We start from the raw sequence: 20,058 nt of genomic DNA, 5'->3' as shown, positions 1-20,058 counted from the left end.
GGGGTAGTACACAGAACAGAGTATCTCGTAAGCTGAGGTCGATATGATCCTTCTCCTCTTTACCACTGTCCAATCAGTGTATTGCCCGAGTCCTGTCTGATGGGCTGAATATCTATGGACACACAAACTCCAGAGGAACTCCGGTGCCCCATGACACACGCCAGACAGCTAAGTTATCAAGTCCATCAACGACTGCCCTTCCCTCGCGCACGTTGTTTGGTCTGAGTGCCCCACCTCTAAAGCGCTGAGCTCGTTGCCCATAGTGGAGAGCGGTGAAAAAAAAAGATGAAAAAAACTAGGTAAAAAAAACTGACTGTGCAGTCGATGGTGTATTGGCAAATAATGGCCTATGCCAATATGGCGCAATTGGATCCATAAATTTTTGCATTGGGAAGGCACGGCCAGCCGCGGGTTTTTGAGCTAGATCAGCATGTAGTGCTACATAATCAGACGTGCAGATTGGGTGGATAAAAAGGTATTAGTGGGCGTCTTCTACTTGTATTTTCTCAAAACTGCCCCTCCCCTTGCAGCGAAGCGAACAGAATCCGACACTCGGCAACAGCGTCCCTCATCCATTGAAGACCCTTCCCAAAAGACATCTTCTCTCACTGCTAGTTCTGCTCTTAACCTCCCCTTCTACACACTCTCGTACTCCTTTGTCCTTTCGCATTTCTCTTTCAGCTAGCCAGTTGATCTTTCCTCGTGCGTCTAAGATTAGACAGTAGAGTAACACCCTTAGACCAACATCTCCTCGAAACCTCTCAATCCTCCCTCTACCCTCTACCCTCTACCCTCTACCCTTTGTCAAGATGCCTGCCACCAACGGACTCAGCGGCGATGCCTTCCGCATTCACAATGAGGGCGCTTTCCTTTTCACCGTAGGTGTTAATTCCTGATCACTCCCATCGCATTGTCGAGAGACAGCGCAAAGGGGTCATCTGTCCTGGCTCTCGGGAATATTGTGCTGACCATGCCACTCAGTCCGAATCCGTCGGTGAGGGTCACCCTGATAAGATTGCCGACCAGGTCTCCGATTCCATTCTCGATGCCTGCCTTGCTGAGGACCCCCTCTCCAAGGTCGCTTGCGAGACTGCCACCAAGACTGGTATGATCATGGTTTTCGGTGAGATCACCACCAAGGCCAAGCTCGACTACCAAAAGGTCGTGCGTAACGCTATCAAGGACATTGGCTACGACTCTTCCGACAAGGGCTTCGACTACAAGACCTGCAACCTGCTCGTCGCCATCGAGCAGCAATCCCCCGATATCGCACAGGGTCTTCACTACGAGCAGGCTCTCGAGCAGCTCGGTGCTGGTGACCAGGGTCTCATGTTCGGTTATGCTACCGATGAGACCCCCGAGATGCACCCCCTCAGCCACTTGTTGGCCCACAAGCTCAACAAGGCCATGTCAGATGCTCGCCGGGACGGTTCCCTGCCCTGGTTGCGCCCTGACACCAAGACCCAGGTCACCATGGAGTACAAGAACGATGGCGGTGCCGTTGTCCCCCTCCGTGTCCACACCATTGTTGTTTCTGCTCAGCACAGCGAGGACATCACCACAGAGCAGCTCCGCAAGGAGATCACCGAGAAGATCTGCAAGAAGGTCATCCCCGCACAATACCTCGACAACGAGACCGTCTACCACGTAAGTTGAAACCTGTAATTCTTTCCCGTTACGAACTGACCTCGCTAACCAATTTTGTGCAGATCCAACCTTCTGGCCTTTTCATTATTGGTGGCCCCCAGGGTGATGCCGGTCTGACCGGCCGTAAGATCATCGTCGACACCTACGGTGGCTGGGGTGCCCACGGTGGTGGTGCTTTCTCCGGAAAGGACTTCTCCAAGGTCGACCGATCTGCTGCTTACCTTGCTCGATGGATCGCCAAGTCCCTCGTTCACGCCAAACTTGCCCGCCGTGTCCTGGTTCAGCTGTCCTACGCCATTGGTATTGCTGAGCCTTGCTCCGTTCACGTCGACAGCTACGGCACCTCTGACAAGAGTGCTCAGGAGCTCGTCGAGATCGTCCGTGCTAACTTCGACATGAGACCTGGTGTCATTGTCAAGCAGCTCGACCTTGCCAAGCCCATCTACTACCAGACTGCCAAGTTTGGTCACTTTGGTACCAACCAGGAGTTCAGCTGGGAGAAGCCCAAGGAGCTGAAGTTCTAGATTTTTGATGTTGTAGTATAATATTTGTCCGTTCCGGTGATGGGAATTGGAATATATCCGCGCAGGAGAATCAACTTCTTCAGCATAGAATGGCGTTATTTTTGGGTTTTAGATATGTTCATGATTCCCTCATCGGGCCATACAGGCAAAGCATGGCGTACGGTATTCAACAAAACCGTCTCGGCAAGGCAGGAAAAGCCTTGGGAAGACAGTCGGTTCGTTTGCTACTGGGCCTCCAATTTGGAGGCCGGATATAAACATGAATGAAATGATATCGAATTCGTTGTGGTATAATCAAGCCACAACCGATCACCTCAACAAAAGCTTGCCTCTCCCAAGTGTGATATCAAACCCAATTTCTGACGTTGACTCCTTTCTACGCCTCAATACGGCCCCCCCCCTCCCCCCAAAAAAAAACGTCGAAGCAGTAGGCCTCGATGCAACAACCAGCCGCAGAAGCCGGCCCCGCTATCGGATGCCCAATAGTGTTTGAGCGACCTGAAAGGCATGAGCCCGCAAGCTGCGCCTAACATTTATATCAAGGTGCAAAGATGCCATCTTTTCAGATACTTACTTTGACCGAGACAGATGCGCTCGGCTACACAACTTTCGCCAAGCAATCCATCAATTCCGGATATGGGCGAGCGACTCATAGAGCGGCTGCAGGATGCGTTGGGTTCTTTGGTCGAAGCAGCCTTTCCAACCAACAGTAACGCACGAACCCCAAGCTTTTCAAACCCACATACCTGTAGGCACTGTTGTAACATCACTGTTCAAGCGAAAACACTCGAAGGGGCAGAGTCTTGGCTGCGCTCGAATGCTGTCGAATCAGGAGGTCTGCTTGCTCTCGATCACGATTTTGACGGAGCTCTAAAAGCAACACGGGACGGATGTGGGTTGTACCGGTGGTTGCTTGACCAGTTGTTGCGAGGAACAAAGAGTAACCCAGACGTGATGGCCGGATTATTGCAGTCCAACCACATTCGATTCAGCTTGGTATTCTCAAAAGATGAGCCTATATATTCAAGAGAAGTACGAATGCGATGCGACCCCCTAATCGAATCAAACAAGGGCAACATGGCAGAATCGCCTTGGGAAATCCTTCTTTCGGATGCTCAAGGTATTGACGTATGTGCACGTGAAGGTGAGCACTTGCTCGATTCTATGTAAACATGTGCCCAGGTACAGATTGTCTGAAGCTCATTCATCACTACCAGGAGATCCTGGCGCTAGCTTTGTTTCGTTTCGTGCACCTCAAGAAGATATATTTTCTTCCAGCAGCATTCGGTTTGCCAGGGATTGCATGAATACCTGCATCAACTTCCATGAGCTGTGTCGAGATGACTGGATTCGCAGAGACAGAAGCAGCTCAGCGTACAGCGTTGAATATGCTATAGGAGAACAACTACCCTCCGAAAGTCTAGCCATTGATGCTCTGCCCACGCGGCTGCTTGAAACAGAGGAACGCGATGGTCTTGTTGTTCGCTTGATTGAATTAGCGGACCTGAGCGCAGCGAACAAGTCGCAGATTGCTGCAGATGGATTTGCCACGCTTTCATATTGTTGGGGTCAAGGGAATCCAGTTCAGCTCACGGCCAACAGTTATGAAACATTGAGGCGAGGCATAGAAATCTCGGCTTTACCAGCGACTATCGAACAGTCAATTCGTTTTGTGTTTTTGTTAGGACTCAAGTATATCTGGGTTGATGCTCTATGTATCTTTCAAGACGACATCACGGACAAGGAAATTGAGATATCGAGGATGGGATCTTACTACAGTGCTAATACTTTGACCGTCTGTGCAGCCTCTCCGAGCGGCGCCGCCGTTGGCTTTCTCGACCCAGAGTCTAAAGCTGTGTGCCAATATGGCCCAATCAACCTGTCTTGTAACATTGATGGAATGATGGGAAATTTACTCCTGCACTCCGATCCTAGTATGAAAGAGCCAGTGGCCGAGCGAGGATGGACGCTACAGGAGTCTTTACTGTCTCGAAGAATCTTGATCTTTTCCCACCAGCTGTATTGGTGCTGTTCAACAGCTAATGCCGGATGTGAGGGCTCTCTTAGTGTGCTTCCTCGAGACACCAATCGAAACATGGGATGGCCCCATTCACTTGTTCCCGGGATCTTTCCCATGTCGGTGTTACGAGTTTACCCGCCGGAGTACCAATGGTTTACAGGGCTGAGTAGCTTTACTGAGAGGCGCTTGGGTTTCGAAGCGGATAAGCTTCTTGCGATTTCCGCCCTGGCGGAGAGAATCCACCTCATTTTCCAAGCGCGAGGTCAATCCTCTATCGAGTCACGGAGCTATCGAGAGTTCCTCGCCGACCTGGCCTATGTCGCTGGGATCTTCTTATCGAGGTCACATAAAGAGCTAGTTGCGTCGCAGCTTCTCTGGACTTCGACCACGGCCTCCAAAACAAAGCGTGTCGAAACTTATAGAGCACCAAGTTGGTCGTGGGCGTGTGTTGACGGCTCTCTGCAATCATGTCTGACAGATGCTGTACAGGAAGCGGGGAGATTCTCAGTGCTCGACTGGGACGTCACCCTCACAAACAATGTAGCTCCCTATGGCAGCGTCAGATATGCTGCCATCCATATGAGGTGTCATCTGCGTTCGCTGCCTTTCAATGACACCAACCTGCCTGTGAAAGTCATAGATTGGATTGAGGAACCTTTGCAAGCGGGCATCAGAATCATGCCTGACACAGCAGCTGACCGCGACTGCATTTTGAGTACAGACCGAGAAAACCAGGCACTGCGGTTATTGCAGTTGACAGATGTCTACTCCCGGACACCTTTCTCTGGAATCAGAGGTTTGGTGGTAATTCTAGTTGCAGAGCTGCTGCCAGCAACCTATAAGCGGGTGGGAACATTTACAGCTCTGCAGGAACAAAAGAGCGCAAAGGCCGGGGACCAGGGTCTGTCTTCGTTCTTTGATGTGCCGGAGCAGGACGTCGTCTTGATATGAATAAGCAGGTGGTCGATGGGTAACTGTGGTAATTTCTACAAATTTGGTCGCTTTGTTTGTGCATTCACGAGAAAGAGTTTCAGGTTTGGTATTATATACCATGTTTATGGGTTCGAGTATGGCATTACTCTCGAGAACCTGCCCCTTCATCCACTTTCAATCACCTTGGACCCCTTGTATATGTGCCAGCACCGCTTGTATCACATCCAATTGGATGCTGCCAAACAAACTCAACAGACTTGTTTCAGACTCGACTTTTCTTTCATATCATTTACTGCACTAAGACATGTTATAAGACCGCTTTAATGAGGAGCGGGGAGCCTCAGATTCGTACTACAGCCCTGATAGTGGATATGCAGTAACATCATAGATTGACATGTCACGACCGACTTAAAGCAGTTGCTTACGTTGGGACTAATATTAATCGCTGCGTTTAGTATCTGAGAAAATAAACAGTTGCCTGCTCTGGTTAAGATCATACCTATTGATATGGCTCAACTAAGAAAGAAACGATGATATCAAAACCATGGAGCAGCATTATGCACATTCCCCCCACTTATCTCACTATCACTCGAGTGTGGAGAGGCAGCTTGCCCGTCTTTGCGTCGGAGCTGCTCCAAATCGATATTGATAATTCAGCCTTGATCACAACCTTGACCAATGTCGACATACTGTGCTCTATGATGCAATCCACTTTGTTCCATTTTGGTATTCTGTACCTCGTTACCTGGTTTGGATGATCCTGTGGCAATGGAAAGTACTTTTTGTGTGCGCCTTACACGGGTCGATCTGGCCATGACCCATACATAGCTTGGTGCCACGGCATAATAATTGGGGGGCCTCAGACATAAATGTACGACTGTGAGTTGCAACCTCCATGACGGCAATACATGCAAAAACCCAATTCTTTTATATTCAATTACAGGAACGAAATGATACCATTGGTAGCTACAAGCTGCATTGTTGCCTTACATCGTGCCAGTCAGTTCTCAGATATTTGCCTTCCGCAGACAGGCAGGACCCGGCTCCGACGGGAAAATGATGGTCGGGTTTCTTTTATATCAGCACCTTTTCCAAACTCGCCAACTTCATTTTCATCGATAATCTACACGGTATTTCGACATTATATCAAATCCATTACTTGCTACCCTCAACTGTCAAGTTCCAACCATGTATCGCGACTTCAGCTCCCAGAAAAGCGGTAGTAGAGGAAGCAACAACAATTTCGGACAAAGGTCCCAGTTTACGAAAACCACGTCTGGTCTTAATTGGAGAGGGAGCCACCGGTGGGACAAGAGTGCTCAGGGAGGCCTGCCTGTCGCAGACGAGGCCCCGATCGGGCCCCTTGTTACTGAGATGAAAGTGGAAGACCTCAAACTTCCTCCAGTTTCAGCTTCTGGTGCAAAGATAACTGATGTCGAAGTTGTGGCTTCATACTCTCTGGTTGGACCAAAGTCCCCAACAATCATTGTGCCAGGTAATCTACACCGGTGCCCTCTATACGCGTTCATTGCATTGACCTATAATCCAGGAGAACCAGCTCTATGGACCCCACCAGCGCTCCCGGTCCAGCTCAAACAAGATCAAGGAGAGTTTTTACGTGACATGAATGGGGCATACTTTCCTGACTTCCCCATGTTACCCACGGTGCAGTCAGTATTCGCCTTGAATAAATCGTTCGAGCCTTCTAGTGTGAACGTCGTAGGATGTGCGAGTTCTCTGGGAAACCTTCTCCGTGCCGCTCGCTCGGCAGAAGCTTCGTTTCGCTTCGACGTTGAGCTCGTCGGGGATACGCTCTTCATCGTTAGAAATGCCAAGGACGAGAAAATTCCAGACGTTCGAGGTTACGGTCATTCGTTTCTTGAGAACTTTACAACTTACGCAGACGTATTCAACAAGACTAAGTCCCACCAGCGTATCATCAAGTATCACTTCGCTGGGCTCGACTATCTTGTGAGGTTTGAGTCTGACGGCTGTGAGAGCAGGAATGATGAGAAAGCACTTTCCCAAGACCAGAGGGCAGCCATGCTTGGGCCGGCCGTAAAAGGTGCAGTTAAGATGGACATTAATGGTACCATCATTCCTCAAGAGTCGGTTCTCGAGGTCAAGACGCGTTCTCGGCTAAGAGGCAGTATTGATCTCTCAGAGCATCTTCCACGACTTTGGGTACGTCAGATACGCAAACTAGTCACCGGTTACCACGAGCGTGGCGTCTTTGCAGATGTCCAGAAGATCGACGTAGGTGAAAGAGTCCAAGATTGGGAGAAGGGGAGCCAAGCAGAGCTGCGAAAGTTTGCCGCAATCGTGAACTGGTTGGTGGAAGAGGTCAAGAGGGCTAAGCATGCGAGTCTTGAGGTCTATCGTCGTGATACTGGTCCTTTGCAGCTGCGGGAGCATGTGGGAAAGCAACGACGAGCTCTACCGGATCAATGGTGTGATAATTGGGCAGGTTTATCCCTGCATCAATCCAGTGGCGAAGAGTCAAGCGACTCAGAAAACGATCAAGGATACCCTACAGTGCGTAATTTAAAGGCACCTGGGGATTCGAGTGATGAGGCTGATGCAGGCGTTGACTATACGGCGTGCGATCTTGACTGTGGATACTGTGGCCTCTGTGCCTAATAATGTCAGGCTGGGAACACAGCATTGCAATTTTGTGTCTGCCTTGCTTCAGAGCTCACCCCTCTTCTACTTGCAGGTTACACAAAAGTGGGAACATGGAAAGTCACAATGGTGTAGGGTACTTCTCTCATATCATGATATGGAATAATATGGCATAACGTGGAACACTTATCAAGGTGACCTCCTTTAACTACATGCATCATCTGTCTACACATTTTACCACTAAATCAAGGTTGGGCAGTAATTATGCATGGATTGCTTTATGGCAACGTCTTTCGTCAAATGAAAAACCGAGGCTGGTGGTTTTGGAAGTGTAAATATACAGCCTGCATTCGTTGCGTTGGCTACTGCGTTTGTGACAATGCGGGAGGCCCATCACTTGAGTGCATTCGAGGCTGGCTGGCCACCGCCCACTCGCGCCCAAGATTGGGGCTTGATCTTGACCTATGTATAACTGCCTCAAAAGTATTACCTTTCACAATTTTGTATTTCCTGACTATTAGTTTCTACCAATATCCATCAGTGATGTCATACAGAGCATATCGTCGAGGTGGCCGCGGTGGCAGAGGTGGCAGAGGTGGCAGAGGTGGCAGAGGAAGAGGCAGTGGCCCAAGGACCGAACCCATACCACAACAGCACGGGACCGAACCCAGACCACTACAGTACAGGACCGAACCCAGAACACAACAAGACGTTAACCAAGAAGGCCAAGAAAGATCACGGCAGCTGGATAGTTTCTTCTACAAAGTTCTTGAAGGAACTTGGCAGTTGCACTCAGCGTCGGACTCTCACCGCTTCATAGAGTCTATTTGTAATAGGACTGACAAGTCCGATTGTATTGAGCGGCTAGCTTCATCTCATAGCGGCCAAAGAGCTCTTCATGAAGCTGTGACGCTAGACACCTCCGTCAGTTTCATCAACACTTGGGTATCGAAACTTCTGGACCTGCTATCCGAACCAGAGCTCAAGAGATTATGCAACGGTGAACTTCTGAAACAAGTGCTCTGGAATATAGTCGATCCACCACTGTTCTGGGACGCCTTGATAGCACACATCGAAGCCAAAGCTCTGGATGTCAAAGCAAGTGAAGGCTTCGCCTGGCTACTCTTGCAGATCGTACTCCTGCCAGTCGACCAATCCGATCCGTTCCGCAAAGTAGCACGATCGTTGCTCACGGATACTTTTCTTGAAACGTCACAGTCACCCGTTTGCAAAAGCTTGCTTCAGAAGGTGCAATTTCTTGTGACTCAACCATCATCACCTTCGAACAGTGCAGAAATGGTCGAACACGGCCCTGGTGGTCGGCATGATAACGATTTTATCAATTACCATGATATCAGTATCCTGCCTACAAAGGCTGAGCTTGAGTCTCCAGAGAAGCCGTTCATCCGCAATGCATCTGCACTGATGAATGAGGATATGGGAAGGCGAGCAAATCTCCACCTTGACAATCAATTTCGGCTTCTCAGGGAGGACATGCTGGAGGAGGTGCGAGATGACCTCAAATACACGAAGGGCGACAAGCCAAGTAAGGCTAAGAGAACTTTATTAATCAATGGTCTACACTTAAGAGACATCGATCAAGGTTCTTTGGAGAACGAACGGCCTTGTAGCCTCATTCTCAGCTGCTCGACAGATTTCCTGAACATGCCCGGTGCGAGTGTTGAGAAGAGGAAAAAAATACTGAAAGACACGCCGGCATTTCTCAAGCACCAAAGTTTTGGGTGCATCATGGTCAACAAAACACCTTTGGGATTCGCGACAGTGATTAGAAACGAAGATCTACTGGCATGCATCATGCCGTGCCTCTGTCTTCTTGTTCTCGACCAAGAATCTCTCCACAATATCCTCTATGCTCTCCATAATGGCCCAGTTGACTTTCTTCAAGTACCAACTCCTTTATTCGCCTACGAACCTATCCTGGAGCGACTGCAGAAAAAAGTCGACATTGAACTAGAACACGACGTCTTGGGATATTCTGACGTGCTACGACGCTCACCATTTATTCCAGAAGCAATTGTGGCGGGTCTGGAGGAAATTGACGCTGGGACGGATGTCGAAAAGATTCTGTGTACTTCGAAGCAGGTCTGTCTTGACAAGTCACAAGTCAAAGCTTTGAAAACGGCCCTTACTTACCAAGTAGCATGTATCCAAGGGCCACCAGGTATGTTCCGTACCTGCGCATAGCGTCCATTAACACAGCTGACACGATTGACCAGGTACTGGCAAATCTTTTGTAGGAGCCTTGTTGGCACATGTTTTGCTTCAAAATACAAAGGAGAGAATCATGATTCTAGCCTATACAAACCATGCACTAGATCAATTTCTCGAGGATCTCATGGACATTGGCATTCCATCAGACTACATTGTCAGGTTGGGGTCGAAATCCACAACTCGTACAATGCCTCTACTTCTACGGAATCAGGTTCTCAGCACCCAACACAAGTCGCGAACTCGTTGGGAATTGATCAACTACGAGAGGGATGAATTAAAGATCGTAGTAGAGAAAGTTCAACAGTCTTTCGAGATTTACTTGAACGGCCGCACAAATCTCAAACAGGTATTGTTACATATTGAATTTCACGACCGAGATAGGCATTATTATGATGCATTTCTCGTCCCTGAGGCTGAGGTGGGCCACACGATCGTTGGAAAAGGTGGTAAGCAAGTTAGCGATACTGCCCTTTTACAGCGATGGGTCAAGGGCAAAAGTGCCGGCGCTCTTGCCCATCAGCTGTCACAAAGCGTGCTCGAAGGCATCTGGCAAATGGATCGCACGTCGCGTAAAGCCAAAGAGACGCAGTGGAGAGAAGAGATACACCACAAAAGAGTTGCAGCGCTGACCAAGAACTTGAACAAGTACAACAAACTTCAGAAGAAACTCCAGGGTCTTCACAGGCAAAAAGACGAGCATATTCTGCGCTCCAAGCGCGTAATAGGCTGTACCACTACGGCAGCGTCGATGTACGCACAGGAGATACAAGCTGCTGGTCCCGGCATCATCATCGTCGAAGAAGCTGGCGAGATACTAGAAAGTCACATTCTTGCCGCCATGGGTCCAAGCACCAAGCAACTAATTCAGATCGGTGATCACAAACAGTTGAGGCCAAAGGTAAAGAACTACAAACTCACCGTTGAATCTGGTAGAGGTTTCGACTTAAACAGGTCAATGTTCGAGAGACTAGTTCTCCAAGGTCGTGCTCATTGCACTTTACTAAACCAGCATAGAATGAGACCAGAGATATCTGAGCTTATCCGGCGTACGTATAGAGAACTGCCCGTTCCTTGATTCTTCGTTGTTTCTTGACAACACACTAGTAGTGTGACCTCGTTTCGAGAAGTGAGACCGGTGATTATGAACAAGACAAAGCCGCAAAAGTTCCCGTATTCATGGAGAAGATAACTAATTTGTATGCTTGCAACACGCAGACAATTACCCTGATCTGCAGGACGCAAAGGGAACTATGAACCGTCCTCACCTACGTGGCTTTCAGGGAGACGTCGTCTTCGTGAATCACAGTTACCATGAGGCAAAGCACAACCTTCTTGCCGACAAACTCGACGAGAACGCCAAGTCTAGTAAACAAAATAGATTTGAAGCAGAAATGGTTTTGAAGTGCGTTCGATATCTGGGCCAGCAGGGTTATCGAACGACTGATCTGGTCATCTTGACCCCTTACTTGGTATGATTCCTCTCCCCGCTTCAGTAATTCCTTAGATTGACTGTCGTAAGGGACAACTCTCACTTCTCAAGGACTATCTCAACAAAGATCATGATCCAGTCTTGAGCGACTTGGACTCTCATGACTTGGTCCAAGCTGGCTTAGTCCCAGCTGCCAGCGCGAAGGTGAATAGGATGCCGATACGGTTGTCTACCATCGATAACTATCAAGGCGAAGAGCGCGATATTGTTGTGGTGTCCTTGACCCGCAGCAATGATGATGGCGAGATTGGGTTTATGCGAGCCCCAGAGCGTCTCAATGTCCTCTTATCTCGCGCAAGGAACGCCCTCGTCATGATTGGAAACGCCGAGACGTTTATGAACGCCAAGAACGGTCGCGAAGAGTGGACACGTTTGTTCGACAATTTGAAGAAGAGAGCGGAAATTTTCGATGGGTTTCCTCTTTGTTGTCAAAAGCATCCCAACACTGCGATCGTTGCAAAAACTCCCACCGACTTCGATCTGCACTGCCCCGATGGCGGTTGCGCATTGCCATGGTAAGTCTCTAGAACCACGATGTTCAACGACTAATCCTAACCGAATGTTGGCAGCTCTGAAATGCTCTCCTGTGGACAGCATCAATGCCCACAGCGGTGTCATATTTTGGTAGATCATTCCAGTATGCCGTGTACAGCCATCATCACCGACTTTTGCCAACAGAAACACAACATCACCTGGAATTGTTGCCAGCAAAAGCCTGCGTGCCAAGAATGCCGCATCATAGATGAGCAGCGTCGTGAGAAAGCGCAGAGAAACAAAGCCCTTGAGGATAGAAGACAAGCAAATCAATTTGCTTACGCTAGAAAACTCAAAGAACTACAAGAAAAGATTACTCAGCAAAGGCAAGTAGCCAAAGATCGCCAAGACGAAGCCAACAGGGAATCAATTTTAGAGCAGCAGCGTAAGGAGCTGGCAACGCTGACCGAGGAGAACCACGTGCCGAAGAGGAACTTGTCCTCGAAGGCCAATGGCAATGAGTCCAAATCAGAGCGCCAGTCCACTACAGAAGACTCAAAAGGTTCTTGCGAGCCTTCGCCTGTAATCCCTCTCAAGCCGGTGTCTCCACGGGAAAGCTATGAATCCTCCAAGTCGGGCTCTGACCTCTCGGAAGAAAATGACCAAGACATGATCCCGGAAGGCGCTCCATTCCTGAGGAAGCAATCAGCTGCTGAGCAAGACTGGCAATATCAGAAGGACTATCAGAATGTTTCGAATGAAGCTCTGGACTCGCTGATGTCTATGATCGGGCTCGAAAGTGTGAAAAAGGAATTTCTCAGGATCAAGGCGAAGGTGGACACGGTCGTCCGTCAGGGCGCCGATCTCAAAGATGAGCGATTCTCCTCTGCCTTGCTGGGGAATCCAGGAACTGGTATGGTCCCCTCCCCCTATGAGGTATTTTGAGCTATGCTAAAGCCTTCCTAAAGGCAAAACAACCGTGGCAAGGCTTTATGCCAAGTTCCTCTCTTCTGTTGGCGCCATTCCCGGAGACCACTTCGAGGAGACTACAGGTTCGCGCTTAGCTAACGACGGCATTCAAGGTTGCCAAGCTCTGATCGATGAGATCCTCAAGAACGGGGGTGGCGTCTTCTTCCTCGACGAGGCCTACCAGATCGTCTCTGGGAGTTCTATGGGTGGCAGACAGGTTCTTGATTTCCTGCTGGCCGAAATTGAGAACCTCGCCGGACAAGTCGTGTTTATCTTCGCCGGGTACCGCAAGCAGATGGAAGATTTCTTCACACACAACCCCGGTATCCCGAGCCGTGTCCCAATCAGCCTCGATTTCCAGGATTATGAGGACGAAGAGTTGCTGAGAATCTTCAATTATTCATTGGATAAAAGGTACAATGGTCGCATGCAGGTTGAGAAGGGGCCACAAGGTCGCTTCATGCGCATTGTTGCTCGTCGAATCGGTCGTGGCCGAGGCCGAGAAGGCTTTGGCAATGCTCGGGAAGTACAAAATGTGCTGTCAGGGCTTCTAGGCCGACAGGCGGAACGACTGCAACGAGAAAGACGTGCTGGACAAACCCCTGACGACATGCTGCTCACGCAAGTCGACCTCATAGGCCCTCCACCCAACAAAGCACTGCAATCACACAAAGATTGGAAAGAGCTCCAGAAGATGATTGGCTTGAAGTCTGTTAAGCAATCTGTCCAAGTTCTCGTTGATCGTCTACAGACCAACTACGACAGAGAACTCAGGGAACAACCGCCGATTGAATGCTCTCTCAACAAATGCTTCCTCGGTAATCCGGGAACGGGCAAGACGACCGTAGCCAAGCTCTACGGTGGCATACTAAAAGCTGTGGGTCTTCTGAGCAACGGTGAGGTTGTGATCAAGAATCCCGCAGACTTTGTGGGCGGCGCTCTGGGTCAATCGGAGAAGAACGCCAAAGCGATCCTTGACAGCACCAAAGGCAAGGTGCTGATCATCGACGAAGCATATATGCTTGCCGGCGGAGGTGTTGCGGACCCCTACAAGACAGCTGTCATCGACACCATCGTTGCCGAAGTTCAGAGTACTGCTAATGAGGATCGATGTGTGCTCTTGTTGGGTTACAAAGAGCAGATGGAAGACATGTTCCGAAAAGTGAACCCAGGCCTCAGCAGACGTTTTCCAATCGCATCGGGTTTTCATTTTGACGATTACGATGATGAAGAGCTCGGCCAGATCCTAGACCTCAAGCTAAGGAAACAGGGCCTGCGTGCAGGGGAGCGCGCCAAAAAGGTGGTACTCGAGGTTCTAGAGCGCGAGAGACACAAACCCAACTTTGGCAATGCTGGTGCTGTCGATATCGTTCTCAACGACGCCAAGGATCGCCAGCAGAGGCGCCTGTCAGAAAAACAAGGGACCAAGGGCGCCGATGTGCTCATTGCGGAGGACATCGACCCAGACTATGACAGGGGTGAGCGTGGCACCACAAATATCCCGCTGCTCTTCCAGGGTGTTTTCGGGTGCGAGGATATCGTCAAGCAACTTCATGGTTATCAGCAAGTGGCCGCGAATATGAAGGCCAATGATATGGATCCTCGTGAAGTTATACCCTTCAGCTTCCTTTTCCGTGGACCGCCAGGTATGTTAAGAAATAAAAGCCAATTTTTGATATGTTGAGATCGAATGCTGATGTTGGTTCACAGGAACTGGTAAGACGTCGACCGCTCGGAAGATGGGCAAGATCTACTACGACATGGGCTTCCTCGGTGACGCGACTGTAATCGAGTGTTCCGCGACCGACATCATCGGTGAATACGTGGGGCAAACCGGACCTAAGGTTCAGAAGAAGTTCGACGAGGCTCTTGGAAAGGTCCTGTTCATCGACGAGGCCTACCGTCTGGCGGAGGGCCACTTCGCCAAAGAGGCCATGGATGAGATTGTGGACTGTCTCACAAAAGAGCGTTACCAGCACAAGTTGATCGTCATCCTTGCGGGATACGACAATGACATCAACCGTCTGATGACGCAGAACCCCGGACTGACGAGGCGTTTCCCCGACGCGATCACGTTTTCGAATCTATCGCCTCAACATTGCCGCGATCTGCTGGTGCAATGCTTGAGGCAGAAGAAACTCGATGTCAGCCAGCTCGAAGCATCCCCCGGCTTCGATATGAGTACCTCGAGTAGGTTCAAAGCCCTTTGCAAAACGCCATCTTGGGGCAACGCGGGCGATGTGGAGACACTTGCCAAGAACATATTTTCTTCCATCATGAAATCCAAAGGTGCCTCGAAGCTTGTACATGAGCATCTAGTCATTGATGCTATGGATATCATGATCAAAGAACGGGTCGCCAGGGGTGCGGGCATGGCAGAATTCGTGACACCAGTGACTTCTTGGCCCTTGATGGAGCAAGAGTCGTCAAAGTATAGGCCATCACCTAACTCCTTCTCGACGAAAATCGAAACCATCACGGAACAAGAAGACGAGCCTTCCTGCCCGGACGACAAGTCCGATTCCCCTGACAAGCCACCTCCAGGCCTCCCAAGCCTACGCGACGCAGGTGTCTCGGACGATGTCTGGGCTCAGCTCGAGCTTGACAAAGCGGCCGAGCAGCAGCGGCATCATAATCTTCAGGCCGCGCGCAAGAAATCCGCAGACGCAGAGAAGAAGATGCGAGACAAAAGCGAGCAGATCAAATCCCAGTCTGAGGCAGACCCGTCGCGTCTTGAAGCCCTCCGTGCCCTCGAGGCAATGCGGTTGGAATTAAACGAGGCCCTTATCGAGCAAAAGAGACAGGAAGAACGGTTGAAAAGGATGATGGCGGTCAAGATGAAGATCAAGAAAATGGGATGCTGTCCAATGGGCTTTGAATGGATTGAACAAGCGAGTGGCTTCAGGTGTGCTGGTGGAAGTCATTTCATGAGCAACAAAGAACTGGGCCTCGAGGACTAAGGGCGTTCTCAACCATCATGATCTCCTTTCGTTCGCCAGTGTACTCTTGATATTAATGAACTCCCCACTTAGTTGTCCTCAACCCAGTCGTATGCCAAATGTGTCTATAGTCCGGCTATGCCAACAAGTAGCAAAAGACGCCCTGCCGACTGCGCAGGCTATTGGCTACGAGTACTGTCCTATGCATGGAGGTAACGTTATCAGGTAGTGGTTGCATTGCTGTCTGACTCTCTTATTGATGCGTCCGTAACTCTTTAAGCACTTAGTACGGCTATGAGACCTAGCCAAGACTGGAAAGAGCCACCATAAATTGCATGCCTGATTTTGGCCGAGTGGCTATCATTGAAGACCACTTCAATTCTGCTTGGAGGGATTTGCGGACAGGTACAGCCCCATATCGGTAACGGTCCAGATATTTGCCATCCTTTATTCAATACGGTCGAGCCACGCTGTTTGAAGACGCTGGATCGAGCGGAGAGCAACTCGGTAGGGAATTATTCCTGATAAAAGAGAGCGTTGGTTGCTTTCTGCGTCGTTGGGACGCTTGTGGCCGAAAAAAAACCTAAGTTCAGATTCTTCCATAGCGGGGGACAATTTCGAAGGGGGAGATTCAAATGTCTCGACGCAAGTCATTCGCGTACATGGACTACATGCAGGGTAGAACCGTATTTCATCATGGATCGTAGCTGCCAGGGAGCAATCGTTTGCAGCCATAATCGGATGTGTTCTCTCTCACATTCGGGCTCTGGGCCAGCGTTTAGATCATCACGGCACGGTCTTGACATGAGCGGGTGAGGTTAACGTGGTTTGGAGCCTTATCTCATTCTTTCGAGATTGCCGATCTTGTGGTGGGCAAAATCGTCTCGGGTACCAAGGCTAAGTAAGTAGCCCGCGGCGGAGGCGGCGCGAATTAAACATTTCCCATCCTTCCCACTTTTGACTATATAGTGGTTCGCTTCGAAAGATCTCTCTCGGGAAGACCCTGAGAAAGAAACAAAGAGCACAGTCCAGCACATCGCGGGGATCGCGAGTAGAGTAGCGACTTTGCCCCCAAAGACATCCGTCCAATCCATCCCTTAGGCGCGGCGCAAGACCGGTCTAGGACTACTTAGTTGTCTTGTCCATTGTTTTAGTCCGGCCGAGACTTCATTTGCGGAGTATTTGCGGCGTTTCGAGCCTTTCCCTCTCCTCCCTTTCCCGCTGCTATCCTAGTCACTGGTTCCTGGTCCCGTTTCCCTGGTCCGGGTTCCCCCTTGCGGCTTTTTCGCGTTTGCTTTTGCGGCTCTTTGCGAAAGTGCAATTGTTTGCGCGCGCCAGTGCGCATGCAACGGGCTTCGCATAAAAGAAATTTGAATAAAAAAATTTAAGAAGGGAAAAAGCATTAAATCTGGGGTAGAAAAGCTGCGATCTTGAGACAAGACGCAGGCGATCACCCATGGTGTACATTGCATAATCTGATCTGCATACAGATTAGCGGGAGGTCGGTAGAGAGTTCGCAGATCAAGAGGGCGCATCGTACAACACAGCACGTGGATGAGGGAAAAGGCAGTGGTAAAGTTGATAACAGCTCAATTCAGATATAGATGGCGCAAGTCAACTCGACAAGAAAAAGTAGGTGGTCGACGCAAGTGTGCGCATACCTAGGATATCATAGTAGTTCTCTCGTCTAAATCGAGGGTAATTCATTCCATAACGCCGGTTTCCTTTCCTCTCTAATCAGGTATAATGTTCTGTAGACCTCTGATGCAAAGTACCCTCAAGGGCCGACAAACACGGGCAGTGGAGTTGATACTAAAAGAAAGAAAGAAATATAAAGAAAGGGCCAAATCGAGCAGAACGTGGCCGTCACCGCCGTGTTCCGTTGGCTCTTCAACGCCAGGTGCCGTGAAGCTTGCCTCGCCTAGTCCTCGACTTGAGACCGACATCCCCATTTACCATGAGGCTCTTCCATCGCCTACCAACCGAACTGCGATCCTTGCCTAGACTCCTGGCGCAGTCTTGCCAGTCGTTCTTGGTCAACTTCAGCTTCTCCAGGATGAGTTCCACCAGTATGCGGTCCTCCTCTGTGCTCCATTGTTCGCCATCTGCTTCCACCTCGACCTCCTCTCCAACCTTGCCGTGCTCTGCTGACTCTGGGCTGGCACGGTGCAGATCGTGGAAGTCTGAACGGTCCAGGCCAAGAGGCACGAACTCGGGTGCAATGCGCGCGCGCTTTGGTGTCCGTGGGCGCGAGGATTGGGCTTCTTCCGACGACTCGGTCGCGTCGATGTCCAAGTCGCTGTCGATATCGTCGTCGCGACCCATTTCATCTTCGGCGGCCCTGCACCTCTTGTTTGCTCCACGAGGGGGGGCCGTGCGCTTGACAATCTTCTTGCGTCCGATGACCTCGGGGTTGGTCTCTGCCCTGCGTGTTCGCAGGCGCAACTTCATAGGCGAGGGGATGGTGGCGTGAGCCAGTGGCGGTGTTGGTAGTTGAGATGCACGCCGAGGAATATCATCGTCGTTGGACGAAGTGATGATGGGAGCGGGCGCAAGCATGGAATGCAGCGCGCGGCATGAGTTCATGATGTTGTTGATGCCGCTGAAGGCATTTGTAGGAGGACTAGCGGGTGGCGAAGAGAATAGCGAGGGCGCGAGCCTCGAGACGGGACGCTGCGCCGGCTCGCAGGAGAGCGCAGATGGCAGGAGCATCTTTGTTCGGTTCTGGTATGTATGAGAGAGGCGATCTTGATTGCAGCGAGATGGGCGTTTGCGTTGCGATGTCGCGCGGGTACCAGCGAAGTGGCAGCGGCGGTAGCAGCAGTAGCAGCAGTAGCAGCAGTAGCAATAGTAATAGTAATGGTAATAGCAGTAGCAATAGTCGGTAGGGATGGCAGTATCGCGACAAGCGCGTGCGACACGATGCTTTTTGAGTTCGGGGTTGCGACACGGCACAACTGTCACTGAACAGAGTTCAAGACGTTCCGAAAGTGACTTACGGCCAAGATTCGCGACAAGAAGACGAGCGCAGGCTTTGTCGCAAACGAGTGCAGAGGCTGTTGGCAAAGATGAGAAAGAGAGAGTGCTCGTTTCGTTCGTTCGTGTGTGTCTATATGTGTGTGTGTGTGTATGTATGGGTGTGCCGGTATGGGTTGTAGGTGGGAGAGGAGGGAAAAAAAAAGAGCTTCAGCGGCAGAAGTTGGGGGTGACAGAGGACTTAATGCGCCTAATAAGAGACCCCAGCGACCCCCGAACATGGCACTCGAGGCACTCGGGGGCTCTCCAGGCAAACGGCAAAAGGCAAGAGGCATTCGAAGAGCTAGGTTAGGTTAGTTAGAGACCAGACTAACCTAGGGCACGCATCCGGTCTGCCATCCCAACACCACTGGCACTTACTTGCACATCCCTACGGCTACACCACCGACAGCCACGAACAGGGTGCGGGTGCTTGTGCTTAGCGAGACCCCTAGGTTAGCACATTTGGGGCCCGCATCGCAACTGCTCCAAGCCTAGCTGGCGGTAGGTCTACATATCAACCCTGTAAGTCAGCGGATAAGCCCTGATCGCTCTCCATAATCGGTACGTGGAAAGCAAGGGGCTGAAGCAGAGCGATACAACGCTCTCTTCCTCCACACCTTTCTCACCTTGGATTGGGGGGACCTTGTCTATTAGATTTTGCTGGTCAAGTCTCTAGGTTAAGATGAGTTAGTCGCAACAGTTCTGGAGCATCCATGTCCACATTCTGTCTCTCTTTCTCTCTTTCTGTCTTTCTTTCTTCCCCCCCTCTCCCTTTCCCTCTGTCCATCCGTCGTGAATCAGTCATCTATGTATGTAAATACATACTGTAGTAACTTTGATAGCCCTATGGCGGCAAAGCTTCCAGGCACCGCCTAGTCGCAAGTGTTCCCTCCACCGTGGACGATCCAGCCAGTATAGATCACCGGGAGCTGCCCACGCGTAGCGACCATGGTCTCTTGAGCGGATGTCCTTACTTGCCCGTCTTGTCATCTGAACCTAATCATTCCCGCTGGGCTGACAGCGGCAAACGCTCCATCGTAAGTTCTTGCTAGTTTGAAAGGAAACTTTCTAAATTGCTGCCGCTTTGAGCGCCCTTGGGCCAAATACGCTTCGACAGACCCCCTCCTATGCTATCGTAGCGTCTTGGTGTATGTTCATGTCACGACTGAAAAATGCGAGACAAACGGGCTT

The 20,058-nt window shown here is 50.3% G+C and overlaps 5 protein-coding genes across 5 annotated transcripts; 4 read left to right on the top strand and 1 right to left on the bottom strand.

Moving 5' to 3' along the window:
• Nucleotides 1-431: 431 nt before the first annotated feature.
• BKA67DRAFT_548538 (S-adenosylmethionine synthetase) lies at nucleotides 432-2,494 on the top strand. Its single transcript, XM_046101519.1, has 3 exons — nucleotides 432-878; nucleotides 982-1,647; nucleotides 1,710-2,494. The coding sequence occupies exons 1-3, from the start codon at nucleotides 810-812 to the stop codon at nucleotides 2,169-2,171; spliced, it is 1,197 nt and encodes a 398-aa protein (XP_045964713.1). The 5' UTR covers nucleotides 432-809; the 3' UTR covers nucleotides 2,172-2,494.
• On the top strand, nucleotides 2,475-5,580 carry BKA67DRAFT_686956 (heterokaryon incompatibility protein-domain-containing protein). The gene is made up of 2 exons (XM_046109038.1): nucleotides 2,475-3,315; nucleotides 3,389-5,580. Exons 1-2 carry the CDS (start codon nucleotides 2,760-2,762, stop codon nucleotides 5,140-5,142), a joined length of 2,310 nt encoding a protein of 769 aa, XP_045964712.1. The 5' UTR covers nucleotides 2,475-2,759; the 3' UTR covers nucleotides 5,143-5,580.
• A 732-nt stretch (nucleotides 5,581-6,312) lies between these two features.
• Nucleotides 6,313-7,764, top strand: BKA67DRAFT_686955 (uncharacterized protein; the record flags this gene model as incomplete). Its single annotated transcript, XM_046109037.1, has 1 exon — nucleotides 6,313-7,764. The coding sequence occupies one exon, from the start codon at nucleotides 6,313-6,315 to the stop codon at nucleotides 7,762-7,764; it is 1,452 nt and encodes a 483-aa protein (XP_045964711.1).
• A 525-nt stretch (nucleotides 7,765-8,289) lies between these two features.
• Nucleotides 8,290-15,870, top strand: BKA67DRAFT_589957 (putative AAA family ATPase; the record flags this gene model as incomplete). Its single annotated transcript, XM_046104531.1, has 8 exons — nucleotides 8,290-8,919; nucleotides 8,995-9,928; nucleotides 9,984-11,024; nucleotides 11,194-11,447; nucleotides 11,498-11,982; nucleotides 12,037-12,854; nucleotides 12,910-14,556; nucleotides 14,621-15,870. 8 exons carry the CDS (start codon nucleotides 8,290-8,292, stop codon nucleotides 15,868-15,870), a joined length of 7,059 nt encoding a protein of 2,352 aa, XP_045964710.1.
• Nucleotides 15,871-17,739: 1,869 nt separating this feature from the next.
• BKA67DRAFT_530670 (uncharacterized protein) lies at nucleotides 17,740-19,224 on the bottom strand (the record flags this gene model as incomplete). The annotated part of the gene is made up of 4 exons (XM_046099275.1): nucleotides 17,740-18,573; nucleotides 18,645-18,806; nucleotides 18,849-19,168; nucleotides 19,200-19,224. 4 exons carry the CDS (start codon nucleotides 19,222-19,224, stop codon nucleotides 17,740-17,742), a joined length of 1,341 nt encoding a protein of 446 aa, XP_045964709.1.
• Nucleotides 19,225-20,058: the final 834 nt, after the last annotated feature.

This window comes from Truncatella angustata (genome assembly GCF_020726525.1).
Source record: "Truncatella angustata strain MPI-SDFR-AT-0073 chromosome Unknown BKA67scaffold_1, whole genome shotgun sequence".
Classification (NCBI taxonomy): Eukaryota; Fungi; Ascomycota; class Sordariomycetes; order Amphisphaeriales; family Sporocadaceae; genus Truncatella; species Truncatella angustata.
This window is presented reverse-complemented; position numbering and strand designations above follow the sequence as displayed.